General features: G+C 55.1%; 1 protein-coding gene across 3 annotated transcripts; it reads left to right on the top strand.

Moving 5' to 3' along the window:
• Positions 1 to 5,789: 5,789 nt before the first annotated feature.
• On the top strand, positions 5,790 to 14,105 carry SLC46A1 (solute carrier family 46 member 1). Of its 3 annotated transcripts, none has more exons than XM_088138668.1 (5): positions 5,790 to 6,343; positions 10,939 to 11,791; positions 12,179 to 12,262; positions 12,681 to 12,837; positions 13,204 to 13,334. In XM_088138668.1, the coding sequence occupies exons 1-5, from the start codon at positions 6,059 to 6,061 to the stop codon at positions 13,319 to 13,321; spliced, it is 1,497 nt and encodes a 498-aa protein (XP_087994794.1). In that variant the 5' UTR covers positions 5,790 to 6,058; the 3' UTR covers positions 13,322 to 13,334. The 3 variants fall into 3 exon arrangements, with proteins under 3 accessions (XP_087994794.1, XP_087994793.1, XP_087994795.1); XM_088138667.1 differs by having other exon boundaries at positions 5,801 to 6,343; positions 13,334 to 14,105; XM_088138669.1 differs by lacking the exon at positions 13,204 to 13,334 and adding an exon at positions 13,442 to 14,105 and having other exon boundaries at positions 5,805 to 6,343.

Below are 14,105 nucleotides of genomic sequence, written 5' to 3'. Positions count from 1 at the left end.
ACAAGTGTCTTTGTAGATCCTGCGTTAAATATTGTGTCTCAGCTGCCAACAGGGCTAATGCACTCTTCAGGTGCCTCAATGGGAGCGCAGAGTCCAGATCACAGGAAGCGACTGTCCCCTTCTACTCTGCCCTGCTCAGACCCCACTTGGGGTCCTGGGTCGCCCCTCATGGGGTCCTGGGCACCCCAGTTCAGAGAGGACAGGGACAAACTGCAGGACCAAAGAGCTACCAAGTTTAGCCTGCAGCCGGCATGACTGAGGTGGATTCGATAGCAGCTCCCATCCAGAGGAGGGGAGGGCCTTGGAGGGCAGGAGCAGAAATAGTGGGTTGAAGCCACAAGCAGGAGGTTCAGGTGGGACGTGAAGTGACGTAGGGAAGTCCAGGAGGAACTTCCTGACCGCAGGAACTGCCAGCCCGTGGAACAGGCTGCCCCATGACGCGGGGGGCTCTCCTTCACTAGAGGTCTTCAAACAGGCCGGCTAACCATGCTGGCTGGGGAATTCTGGGAGTTGAAGTCCACACATCGTTAAGTTGCCAAGTTTGAGAAACACTGCATTGAGCAAGATGTGGGACTTGATTATGGACAATTCCACCTCTATAATTCTATGCTATTAAAAATAACAAACAAAAATCCATTGTTATATAAATCTGTTTCAAGAAGAAATGTATGTAAATGCACATTTTTATGCAAACATGAACACGGATACTTGCAAACTGATGAAGGAATATCAGAAATTGAACTTAAAGTTAGAAAAAATGACAGAGTGAATCAAAATGACAGATTTTCCATCTACGCCTAATCTTAACTGTCAAGGTATTGATCTATTACTTCAGGGGTCGGGAACCTTTTTGTCTGAGAGAGCCATGAACGCCACATATTTTAAAATGTAATTCCGTGAGAGCCATACAATAGGTTTAAAACTAAATACAAGTAAATGTGTGCATTTTATGTAAGACCAACACTTTTAAAGTACAATAAGCCTCTGAATTCTTTTTAATATCGTTGTTATGCTGTTGCTAACCAATGATGAATAAAGTACTTCTCACCATTAATGCGACTTCTGGTGCTGCAGGGCTTTGCTGGTGGCTTTGTAGTCTGGTTAGCTCTAGCTGACTGAGGTGAGGAGGATACCACCCCAGGTAGTGGTCCGTGGGGCAGGGCAGAGGTAATGAAGGCAGGGTGGCCAATTGCGGGGGTAGCCGGTGGGATGGACCCTTACAGGCCGTCAAGGAGGTTAGGCCCAAGCCGGGGGCTCGATTTTCGGCCACGGGTGGAAAGCGGCACCGTGCCTGAAATATGTCTCGTACCTCGTTGGGGCCACACACAGGGGGCCAGCCCAAGATGAGGACTCGCCCAACAGAGCAGGGGCAGCGGAAGCAGGATGCAAAGCGGTGCACCCGGATCGCATTCGCGTGGGCCGCCGACGGGAGCTAGGCCGAAGCCGGGGCCTCGATTTGCGGCCGCCCGTGGAGGACGATGCGGCTCCGGGCCCGTTCGGCCGCGGATGCTGCGGGGCGAGGTAGGGTGGGTCCCAAGGATGCCGGACGCGGATGCGACGCGGAGGAGGGCGTGGCCTGCGCTGGGCGGATAGGAGGCGTGGTCTACGCCTTACCCCGTTATTCTTTTTATTAAAGATTTGGCAGCGAGCCAGATGCAGCCATCAAAAGAGCCACATCTGGCTCGCGAGCCATAGGTTCCCGACCCCTGTATTACTTAGAGGTGAAATAATGGGGGGGGGACATTCTGGAAGCCTTTGTGCCTACGTCTCTCTCTCTCTCTCTCTCACACCCCCCCCCACTTGTTGTTGTTGTTCAGTTGTTAAGTCGTGTCCGACTCTTCGTGACCCCATGAACCATATTGCGCCAGGCCTTCCTGTCCTTCACTGCCTCCCTGAGTTTGCTCAGTTTCATGCTCATTGCTTCAGTGATGCTATCTAACCATCTCATCCTCTGCCGTCCTCTTCTCCTTTTGCCTTCCATCTTTCCCAGCATCAGGGTCTTCTCCAAAGAGATCTCTCTTCGCATTAGGTGACCAAAATATCTGAGCTTGAGCTTCATTATCGATCCTTCCAATGAGCAATCAGGGTTGAAACCAGAGTTACCTTTGGGCAATTTAGCTTTAATTCACAGAACCAAAAACTCCACTTAAGAAGTTTCTCCCAGCATTCAATCAGAACCTGCCTTCCTGTTGCACACATCCACTCCTCCCGCAGACTGGAACTCCGGAAGTCAGGCTAAAAGATAGGACGCCGGAAGATGAGCCCCTCAGGTCGGAAGGTGTCCAACATGCTCCTGGGGAAGAGCGGAGGGCATTTCCAAGTAGCTCCAGAAAGAGTGAAGCGGCTGGGCCAAAGCCGAAAGGACGTTCAGCTGTGGATGTATCTGGAAGCGAAAAGAAGGTCCGATGCTGCAAAGAACAATATTGTATAGGTACCTGGAATGTAAGATCTATGAACCAAGGCAAGCTGGATGTGGTCAAACATGAGATGACAAGATTGAACGTCGACATCTTGGGAATCAGCGAACTGAAATGGATGGGAATGGGTGAATTTAATTCGGGTGACCATTATATCTGGCCACTACTGTGGGCAAGAAACCCTTAGAAGAAATGGAGTTGCACTCATAGTGAATAAGAGAGTGGGGAAGGCAGTAATGGGGTACAACCTCAAAAACGACAGAATGATCTCAGTGCGTATCCAAGGCAAACCATTCAACATCACAGTCATCCAAGTCTATGCCCCAACCACTGATGCCGAAGAAGCTGAGGTTGACCGCTTCTATGAAGACCTACAACACCTTCTAGAACTAGCACCAAAAAAAGATGTCCTTTTCATCATAGGGGATTGGAATGCTGAAGTAGGAAGTCAAGGAGTAATCGGAATAACAGGCAAGTTTGGCCTTGGAGCACAAAATGAAGCAGGGCAAAGGCTAATAGAGTTCTGTAAGAGAACAAGCTAGTCATAGCAAACACTCTTTTCCAACAACACAAGAGATGACTCTACACATGGACATCACCAGATGGTCAATACCGAAACCAGATTGATTACATACTTTGCAGCCAAAGATGGAGAAGCTCTATACAGACAGCAAAAACAAGACCAGGAGCTGACTGTGGCTCAGATCATGAGCTTCTTACTGCAAAATTTAGGCTTAAATTGAAGAATGTAGGGAAAACCACTAGACCACTCAGGTATGACTTAGATCATATTCCTTGTGAGTACACAGTGAAGGTGATGAATAGATTTAGAGGATTAGATTTGGTAGACAGAGTGCCTGAAGAACTATGGACGGAGGTCCGTAACATTGTACAGGAGGCAGCAACTAAAACCATCCCAAGGAAAAAGAAATGCAAGAAAGCAAAATGGCTGTCTGATGAGGGCTTACAAATAGCTGTGGAAAGAAGGAATGCGAAAAGCAAGGGTGAAAGGGAAAGATATAAGCAACTGAATGCAGATTTCCAGAGAATAGCAAGGAGAGATAAGAAGGCCTTCTTAAATGAACAATGCAAAGAAATCGAGGAAAACAATAGAATGGGGAAGACTAGAGATCTCTTCAAGAAAATTGGAGATATCAAAGGAATGTTTAGTGCAAAGATGGGCATGATAAAGGACAAAAAAGGCAGGGACCTAACAGAAGCAGAAGAGATTAAGAAGAGGTGGCAAGAATACACAGAAGAACTATACAAGAAAGATCTTAATGTCCCTGATGTCCACGCTGGTGTGATCACTGACCTTGAGCCAGACATCCTAGAGAGTGAAGTCAAGTGGGCCTTAGGAAGCATTGCTAACAACAAAGCTAGTGGAGATGACAGTATTCCAGCTGAGTTATTTAAAATACTAAAAGATGATGGTGTTAAAGTGCTGGCTCAATATGCCAGCAAGTTTGGAAAACGCAACAGTGGCCACGGGATTGGAAAAGGTCAGTTTACGTTCCAATTCCAAAGAAGGGCAATGCCAAAGACTGCTCAAACTATCGCGCAATTGCACTCATTTCACATGCTAGCAAGGTTATGCTCAAAATCCTACAAGCTAGGCTTCAGCAGTACGTGAACCGAGAACTACCGGATGTACAAGCTGGGTTTCGAAGAGGCAGAGGAACTAGAGATCAAATCGCCAACATTCGCTGGATCATGGAGAAAGCACGAGAGTTCCAGAAAAATATCTACTTCTGCTTCATTGACTATGCAAAAGCCTTTGATTGTGTGGATCACAACAAACTGTGGCAAGTTCTTAAAGAGATGGGGTACCAGACCACCTTACCTGTCTCCTGAGAAATCTGTATGCGGGCCAAGAAGCAACAGTTAGAACCGGTCATGGAACAACCGATTGGTTCAAAATAGGGAAAGGAGTACGACAAGGCTGTATACTATCACCCTGCTTATTTAACTTATATCCAGAGGACATCATGAGAAATGCCAGGCTGGAAGAATCACAAGCCGGAATTAAGATTGCAGGGAGAATCATCAACAACCTCAGATATGCGGACGATACCACCCTCATGGCAGAAAGTGAAGAAGAAGTAAAGAGCCTCTTGATGAGGGTGAAAGAGGAGAGTGCAAAAGCTGGCTTGAAACTCAACGTTAAAAAAACTAAGATCATGGCATCTGGACCCATCAGTTCCTGGCAAATAGAAGGGGTAGAAATGGAAGCAGTAACAGACTTCATTTATTTGGGCTCCAAGATCACTGCAGACGGAGACTGCAGCCATGAAATTAAAAGACGCTTGCTCCTTGGGAGGAAGGCCATGGCAAGCCTAGACAGCATATTAAAAAGCAGAGACGTCACCTTGCCGACAAAGATCCGCATAGTCAGAGCTATGGTTTTTCCAGTAGTAATGTATGGCTGTGAGAGCTGGACCATGAGGAAGGCTGAGCACCGAAGAATTGATGCCTTTGAACTGTGGTGCTGGAGAAGACTCTTGAGAGTCCCCTGGACTGCTAGGAGGTCAAACCAGTCAATCTTAAAGGAAATCAACCCTGACTGCTCATTGGAAGGATCGATAATGAAGCTCAAGCTCAGATACTTTGGTCACCTAATGCGAAGAGAGGACTCTTTGGAAAGGACCCTGATGCTGGGAAAGATTGAAGGCAAAAGGAGAAGAGGACGGCAGAGGATGAGATGGTTAGAGAGCATCACTGAAGCAACGAGCATGAAACTGAGCAAACTCAGGGAGGCAGTGAAGGACAGGAAGGCCTGGCGCAATATGGTTCATGGGGTCACGAAGAGTCAGACACGACTTAACGACTGAACAACAACAACAATGTAATAAATAAAGTTTATATAATCGATATAAGTTTAAAGACAAAAATCAGCTGTAATACAGTTACAGTCCATCGGCCCAGCGCGTCCCCCTTCAGAGCAGCCCCCATCGCTTTTCCCCAGACGCTTTTCCGAGCAGCCCGGTTTCTAAGGCTACAGGCCGGGCTGACCCGGAGAGGGGGGGGCAGCTCTTCAAAGGAGAAGGGCCCCCAGCAAGAAGGCTCAGGGCGAGGCCCGGGAAGGGGGCATTCCCTGGCTGGGCGGACCTTCGGCAGACCTCCGCACAGGCGGATCCACTCAGAGGAGGGCGGCCGGAGACATCGGGCCCCGCCCTGCCGGGCGATGCAGCCCGAACCGAGCTTCGGGGAGTCGGCGGCCGCCCAGACCGCTGCCCGGTGCCCCAGCGGCGGCTTCTGGGCGGCCTTCGGGAGCGCCCCGGATGCGGCTGCGCGGGGCCCCGGCTCAGTTTCCACGGGCGGGCCCAGCAGGAGCCGGAGGGCCCTCAGCCGAGGCCCCCCCGCCGGGCAAGGCGACTCCGCCCGGAGCCACGCGCGACCGCCTCTGGGCGCCATCCGCTTCCGACCGCGGCCCCTCGGGATCCCGCCGAAGCCCGCCTCCCCCGCCCGGCCCCGGCCCCGGCCCCGGCCCCTCGCTGCGCCGGAGCGATCGGGGGCCGCCTGCCGGGGGCCGTGCAGCCCCTCCCGCCCCCAAGAGCGCGGCCCTCGCCCCACCCCCGCCGCCGCGCTGCCGGGGCGGGGAGAGCCGGACGCCGCCCCGCCCCGCCCCGTCCGTAGCCGCCATGGCCGACCTGCAGGCAGGTGACCCGCCTGAGCCCCCTTCCGCGGCGGCGGCGGCGGCGGCGGCGAACCCCGCCGAGTGCCCCCTCCGGGGCTGCGCCCGCCGCCGCCTGCGCGCCGTGGAGCCGGTGCTGCTGCTGGCCACGCTGGCGCTCGGCTTGCAAAGCCCGCTCTGCACCCAGTTCCTGTGGGACCGCCTCGGCGCGGGCAACGGCACTGGCCCCGGCCCCGGCCCCGGCCCCGGCCCCGGCGGCGGCTGCCCCAACGACACCGGTTCCGGGCAGCAGGTGCGTGCGCGCGTGGCTTCGGTTCCCGCTTTCCCCGCCGCCGCCCCGCCGCGCCCCTCCCTGCCTGCCTGCCTGCCTGCCCCCGGATCCGCGAGGGTAGACTGCCCCCGAACAGGGAGCTCCCCTGACCTGGCCGCCCTCCGGGCTTCTCGCCTGCAGCGCCGCGAAGGGGGGCGAGAAGGGCCGGGCGAGGGAGGGGGGCTCGGCCCCGGAGCGGTCCGCTTCCGCCCTGGCTGGCCGGGGAGTGGGGCTTTCCCGTCGGCGCCGCTCCCTCTGCTGAAAGGACCTCCGGGCTGCTGCTGTGGTCAGAAGCGAGGCCTGAGGCGGCCCCACCAGCCGGGGCGTCCCCCTCCCTCACGCGCTCCCTTTTGGGGTTGTTAGCCCCCGTAACAATGGAACCTCCATGCTCAGAGGCAAGCTATCTGTGGCCGCGTTCATGCCACATACTGAACTAGCTCAGTGAAGCTTGTTTGAGGTGGCTTCGTGGCAAAGAGGAGCCTTTTAGGCAGCGCCAGTCCAACTCTGTAGACGCCATCCGACAGGAGAGTCTCCTGGTGGATCTGAAGAGCTTTATTTTAGCAGCATAAGCCTTTCACGTTCACTCTCCCACCCGAGCCCCTCTGTGCCCTTGAGCACTCTGTGAGATGAATCTAGGCCACTGTTTCTCAATGTTGGCCACTTGAAGATGGGTGGACTTCAACTCCCAGAATTCCCCAGCCAGCCATGTTGGCTGGGGAATTCTGGGAGTTGAAGTCCACCCGTCTTCAAGTGGCCAACATTGAGAAAGACTGACCTAGATGGAGTGGAGGATGGGACTTCTCTCCACCTCTTTTGTAACAAGCAATGCTGGATGACCTCAGCTTGACCACTGGGTTGCCTCAGCATCACAGATGCTGCCCTGGCCATTCCTCAAGGCCTGGTCACTGTCCGCCTGATCGAGGGGTTCCCTTCCATGGCCGCAGGGAGTCTACGGGCTTGATCAGAAAAGGGTTTTCAGGAATTCTCTTTCTTCTCATAACTTGGCTCAGAACCTTTTTTTCCTTTCTAGTGACGCTTCTCTTAACCCTTTATTGTCTTAGCTTTTCCTGTAACATGTTCCCCTCTTCGTACCTTTGAATTACTGTATATATAAAAACATACAACCAACCTATCCTAAGTCATTCACTCATCACAATCATTTCCAGTATGTTGTAATCCAAAGCAGAATAATAATAGTAATAGTAATTGTAATCGTAATAATAATAATAATAATAGTAGTTTAAGTAGTCAAATAAAATGTCAAAATTTGAAAATGTGAAAAGTGTTTAAATAGTCATCAAATAGAAGTTCTATAAAAGTTTTAGCAAGGTGGATGGATTTAGTTACAATGGCGATGGGTGCACCATTGAGAGACCAGGCTGGACACACATCATCCTGGAGGAGGTCTATCTCTGCGGTCGCTAAGAGTCAAAACTGACTTGGTAGAACGTAATCAGTCCATCAGTGCCCAGACCCAGCTCCCTTGGGAGGTCCATAATGCTGGGAACGGTGGAAGGAAAGAGAAGAGGAGGACGAGCAGCAGCAAGGTGGATGGACTCAGTCACAGTGGTGATGGGGCCACCACTGGACCAGGTTAGGGACAGATTGTCATGGAGGAAATCTATCTGTGTGACTTGACGGTACATAATCAATCCACATGAAGACCCAGCTCTCTTGAGAAGTCCATAATGCTGAGGAAGGTGGATGGGAAGAGAAGAGGATGACCAGCAGCAAGGCGGAGGGACTCAGTCATGGTGGTGATGGGGGCACCAGGTTAGGGGCAGATCGTCGTGAAGAATATCTATCAGCGTGGTCACTAAGAGTCGGTGCCAACTTGGTGACACATGATCAGTCAATAAAAGCTTTAAAGGTGTAACATTGTGATTTCTACACATCCATGCAGGGCAACTAAGACAGTGTTGAAAACCTGCAGTAATTACTCCAGGAAGAAGGAAAAGATTTAAAATACCTGCTCCGGTGGGACACTATCCAAAGCTGTGTTGCTCCATAAACGTTTCCACCTCTCAGCTAGGTAACGAGAGAGCCTCGAGGTTATTAACTTGTACCTACAGCCTGTCAAACTGCAGCCAGCTCAGGGTGAAGTAACCTTCTGTGCAGAAGGCTTAGACGCCTGGGAAAGTGGGGCTCCTTGTACAGGCAGGGGAGCTAGATGAGCGAGGAATGAGGATATTCAAAACCTCTGTTTTGAAAGATACGCCTCCCTCTATCAAGGGAGGGGCTGCTTTTGGCTGGAAATCACCAGGCCGAACGTCATGAGCACGGCAGTCTAAGCCAGTGTTTCACAGCCTCAGCAACTTTCAGATGCGTGGACTTCAACTCCCAGGATTCCCCAGCATTCCGGCATGCTCAGTCCAAGTGCTGAAGGAGTGTCACCAGCTGGGTCTAAGAGCGTCGCTTTTTCACTGTGGGTAGCCAACAGGCTCACGTACCAGGTGCCCAGCCGTCTTCTCCGCCCCTAATGTTCACCCTGCGTCTATTCTTCATATGACACAATAGCACAGCACACATGTTAAAAGGTTGAATGTAATCTTACTTCTTTTAAGGCAAAAGTAGCCCCGCCATGCCTTTTCTCCCTGTTCCCCTTTTACGCATTCATTCCCACAGTGGGGCTGTGGCGTAATCTCTCTTCACGCAAGGACCCCAAATCCTGCACGGGCCCAGGGCCGAACCCAGTTAGGGGTCTCCGTTGCGTGGGGACATCTCCGGCACGCCATGACCTTGGCATCTCACTGGCCGCTGGCAGCTCGCATTACCCTTGTCCCTGTGACCTGAGTTCACCCCTTCTTGCCCGCCTGTTCTCTCTGCTGCCCCTCTGGGGTGAGCACCAGGCGGCCGGTCTGTAGGGTCCATTAAAGCCTGCGAAGGCAAACGTCGGCGTTGTTCCTTCAGGCTGCGAGGCCGTTGCGCTGACTCTGACTCCACGGCGTGGAAAGTCCAAGGCCATTTCTACATTTGATTTTGCATTTGAGGAACTGTTGTGCTAGCGATGGGTGTGATATGCAGCGATTGTAACCCTTCCTGTTCCATTGCATTCTTCAGCGGCTCAACGACGGCTTAGTCCCTCGGGTGCGTGAGTTTTACAGCGACCCGGGTGAGTGCCCCCCACACCTATTCCCAATCGATGCAATGTGCCTGATGAGATCATCTCTCCCTCTGGCCTCAATGGCAAAGGTGGAGCCCTGTGTCCTTAGTGGGGCACCTCGGAGGGCCAATTCCCACCCGGTACCTTCTGTGACATGAACAAGTCCAGCATTTGGGTCCCGTGCAAACTTCCTTTTCGGCCGTTCATATTAAGACGACGCCTTCCAGCCTCGAGGTAGATCGCATCCATACAAAACCGTTGGAAGTAATTCTCTGTTTTGGAGGTTTATTGGGATAATTGTCCACTGAGGAATCACAAAACCTGTACTGTGTGGACCGAAGAAGCTTGTTCCGTTTGTAGCAGAAGCAAAATTAAATATACAAACACGTGTAGCCTTGATTCCTGTAACGATCATGCAGTATGAAAAGCCAAAGGCTTTTATTCAGATCAAATAACTGGTAATACCCTTACAAAGAGTATAATGAAAACCAACTGCCTTGAAAGGGAGACTTTGTTACTCTAACATCAGAAGGATTAGTCCAATATGTTCTCTCTAAGTGCATCCCCAACCTGGCTCAGTTAACTCTTCTTCTTCCTCCCCCTCCCCCATCAGTCAGTGGTTTTGTTTCACTGCGGTGGGTCAAATCCAGGGTCCCTTAGGGGGACGTTGGGAACAAGGCCCTCCCTCTCGGGCTGCTGGGGCCCTTTGGCCCCATCCGCTGGACCGTTTTCTTTTCCTTGGGCCGTTCAGCAGCCCGCTTGGCCTCGGAAAGAGCCCGATGCCACGGATCAGCTGCTCTTGGGGAGCCGGGAGGGCCGGCCAAGGGGGTTGCTCTGCTCCCTTCCGTGCGTTTTGGAATGGGCCGGATCCTGCACAGGCCCAGGCAGCGATCTTTGGTGGTGGTTGGTGCAATTGCTCCCCTGGAGCGATGGGCCTCAGAGACTTCTTGGAAGCCTTTGCCCACGGGTGCCTGTCAAACCTCACACCCTCTTGGCAAAACTCCTGCTCAGCCCCTGCTTTCCAGGAGCACGTTGCAGCCCTGTTGGCTTCTCCTCTCAGCGTGGTCAGGCAGCCATTGCTGGCTGGCCGTTACCTCGTCCTGTAATCCTGAAGGACGTTCTTACGCAAGCCCAGTCGATCGGGGTTCCTACATTGTGCTGTTCCAAAAAGGGGAGAATTCGGTAGGCAGGTTAAGAGCGTTGTGTGAACGCAGACCTGAGCACTCCTCCCTGAGCAGCAGCAGCAGCAGCAGCAGCAGCAGTGAGACGGTGGCAGGGCTCTCGTCGCCCCCCTCCGAAACAGGATGCCGGCTGGGGGCCTCTGGGCCTAAGGCGGCTCCGGGGCCCTTTTCGCAGCCCCCGTTTCCTGGACTTGGAAGGACAACCGGTGCCGCAGCGGCGGCCTTTGTGCCGCTCGGAGTCCTCTGGGGGCTCCTGGTGCCATCTTCCCATTGCTCTCTCTCTCCCCCTCTAGGAGCTGGAGACCCTGGTGGCCCACTGGAACCTCTATCTCAACCTGGCTGGCTTCTTCGTGGGGCTCTTCTCGGTGACCCTCTTTGGCCCCTGGAGCGACAGCGCGGGACGCCGGCCAGCCCTGATCCTGCCGGCACTGGGCATGGCCCTGCAGGCGGCCGTTTATCTGGCGGTCATGTACGCCGAGCTGCCTGTGGGATACCTCCTGGTTGGCCGAGTGCTGAGTGGCCTCTCGGGGGACTACAACCTGGTCCTGGCCAGCTGCTTTGCCTACGTGGCCGACGTGAGCGACAGGCGTGCCCGCACCTTCCGGGTGGCCATCCTGGAAGCCTGCCTGGGCCTGGCGGGGATGGCTGCGAGTGTCCTGGGCGGGCGGTGGCGCAAGGCCCAGGGCTACCTGGCGCCCTTCTGGCTGGTCTTTGCGGCGAGCCTCGCCGCTGCCCTCTACTCCGCCTTGGTCCTGCAGGAGTCGGTGCCGCAGAAGCAGCCCCGGAGGCTGCTCACACTCCGCCATTACGCGGCGGTGTATCGGCTGTATGCCAGCCCTGACCGGGGCCAGGCTTGGCGGAAGCTGCTCCTTTACTCGCTCGCTTTCTTCGTGGTGGTCACGGTGCACTTCGGGGCGCAGGAGATCTTGGTGCTCTACGAACTCAGCGCCCCGCTCTGCTGGGGGCCGGAGCTGATCGGCTACGGCTCGGCGGCCCACTACCTGACCTACCTCAGCAGCCTGGCGGGGCTGCGGCTGCTCCAGATGTGCATGGAGGACACCTGGGTGGCCGAGGTGGGCCTGCTCTCCAATGTGCTGGGGCTGGTGACCATGGCGCTGGCGGGGACAACGCCCCTGATGTTCACAGGTGATGCTGGCTTCCAACCTGGCCAAGAGGAGGCTGGGCGGGGGCCCTCGAACGTTGAGTGACGGCCTGTCCCCCGAGGGGTCCTCAGGAGGCCTCCTGATGGCCTGGGTCACGGGGGCCACAGAGGGTCCAGAGCTTTGTGCTGCAGGAGCCTGTCGGCAGTGCACCCCCAACCCAGCACCCACCCGGGCTGCCGAGGGCGCCCAGTGTGGTGGCGGCCACAGAGCCAAGTCCTGTTGGTGTGGCAGACAGGGAGGCGCGTGTGTCCGGGGGCTCCCCTTCCCAACTGGGGCCTGGGCCAGTGGGGAGCTGGGCGGGGCAGGCGAGACTCCTGAGCCCGTTCTCTGTGCCTGCCCTCTGCCTCGTGACGGACGTTCTTGCCAACAGGCTACGGGCTTCTCTTCCTCTCGATGACGGTCACTCCCGTGATCCGCTCCAAGCTCTCCAGATTGGTTGGCGAGACCGAGCAAGGTAGGGTGGAAGCGCAAGCGCGGCCATGTCTCCCCCCGCCCCCCCCAGCTAAGGCCATCATTCACTGAGCAAGGCTGCCCTGAGGAGACCCTGAGCGGAACTGGCAGGATACCTGGAAATTTTTCCTTTTCTCCTTGCACTTTGATTTGCAAGGGGGAAATCCTGGGCAGCGTGAATCTTGGTGCCGAGACCAGGGACTGAACAGAGTCCTTTCCAAGGGCTGGGGAGAGGTTCTGTATTCTCTCCATGTTTTGTCCTAAGGGTGCCCCTCCCTTGCAAAAAGGTTAGAATGAATCCGGCCCCTTGGGACTCACGATTCATGGGGGGGCTGCGACTGGGGGGGGGTGGTCTTGACGCCTGCCCTGCGTCTGTGGCTGAGTTTTTCCAGGCTGCTTGACCCCCACCTTGCTTCCCCCAGGTGCCCTCTTTGCTGCCGTGGCCTGTGTGGAGGGGCTGTGCTCCCTGGTGGCCACGGGGGTGTTCAGCTCCCTTTTCCCGGCCTGCCTGTCCTTCATGAAGGGGTTCCCCTTCCTTTTTGGAGCTGTCCTCATGCTGGTTCCAGCCACCATCATGGGGTAAGTCTGCCTGTCACGCTGGGGGAAGATGCCGTGGGCTGTGGTTCCCAACTCTAGTGGCGTTGAGTGGGGATGATGGGGTTTGGAGTCACACCTTGGGGGAACTAGAGCTAGGATGATCTAGAGCCATCCTAACAAAGGGACTCAGCTTTTCCTCCACGAAGTTCTCTTAATTTCCTTTTAAAGCCGGCCGGTTTGCTTCTCCTGTGCTAGTGAGTTCCACAGGTTAATGATGTGCCCTGGCTGCACTTTCTGGCCAAAATACAGCTGATGGCCAGTTAGTGACAAAAACTAATGAATCAACTGGTTTATTAAGTTACTGTTTTGAGAAAGGGAGAAAAAATCCTCCCTGTCCACTTTCCCCAGGCTTCCTACGCCACAGCCTTGTCCCGGTGGCTTCCTCCGAGCCTCTGAGACCTTCCAGCCTTTTCTCACAGGGAAGGGCCTGGCGCCCCCTGAACGCCCTCTGGGCCGCCCTCTTTGACATCTCTTCCAGCTCTCCAAAAGTGGCCAAACAGAACAGGCGTTTCGGCAGGACGACTTCCGTTTCCAGGCCCTGCCCACGGATCCCTCACCGCGTGGATTTGTCCTCCTCTCTGCCCAGGTGGATAGAGATCCGGGATTCCACACCCAGGTACCAGCGTTTTGCCGACGTTCCTGGGCCGTCGCCAGAGGCCGAGCCGTGAGCCAGATGTGACTGAAACCTTTGCTCCTCCCTGGCGCAGCGGAGCCGCAGTCTCCTGGCGCCCAGCGGATCGAGCCTGGCTGGCTGGAACCAAGGGACCAATCAGGGTTCAGGCCTCGCGGACCCTGTGAATGCACAGAAGAATCATCTTGTGTCTAAACTTGAGCAAAACGTTGGGGACTCCGGGGGTCTGAGACAAAGCAGCCTGGAGAGGGTGTGCCCGGGGCTCTTCCGGCTGGTCCTTGCCGGAGGGATCCCAACAGGGCTCTGCACGTGGCGCGGGGGGGAGGAATCCTAGGAGGCCTGTCCGGCCCCGGGCACTGCCAAGACCCTTTCGGAGGTGAGGCTCCCAGGCCTGAAACGAGGCCCCGTTCCCCAGGGATGCCCGGCTTGAGCATCAGGCTGCGGCATTCTGGGAGGTGCAGTCGATGGCCCCCCGCCCCCGCCCCCTTCCTCTCCTCCAGCCATGCTGCTTCGCTGTGCCTCCCCCGAGCCAGCCTCAATGGCCAACTCAAGCCCTGCGTGCCACGAGCATCTTCCTGCAGCCCATTAAAGTCGCAGTCTGTGCCTGGATGTTTCCTCA

This window comes from Python bivittatus, unplaced genomic scaffold (genome assembly GCF_059951505.1).
Source record: "Python bivittatus isolate LINGU-HERP-01145 unplaced genomic scaffold, Pbiv_v1 ctg000240_np1212, whole genome shotgun sequence".
Classification (NCBI taxonomy): Eukaryota; Metazoa; Chordata; class Lepidosauria; order Squamata; family Pythonidae; genus Python; species Python bivittatus.
This window is presented reverse-complemented; position numbering and strand designations above follow the sequence as displayed.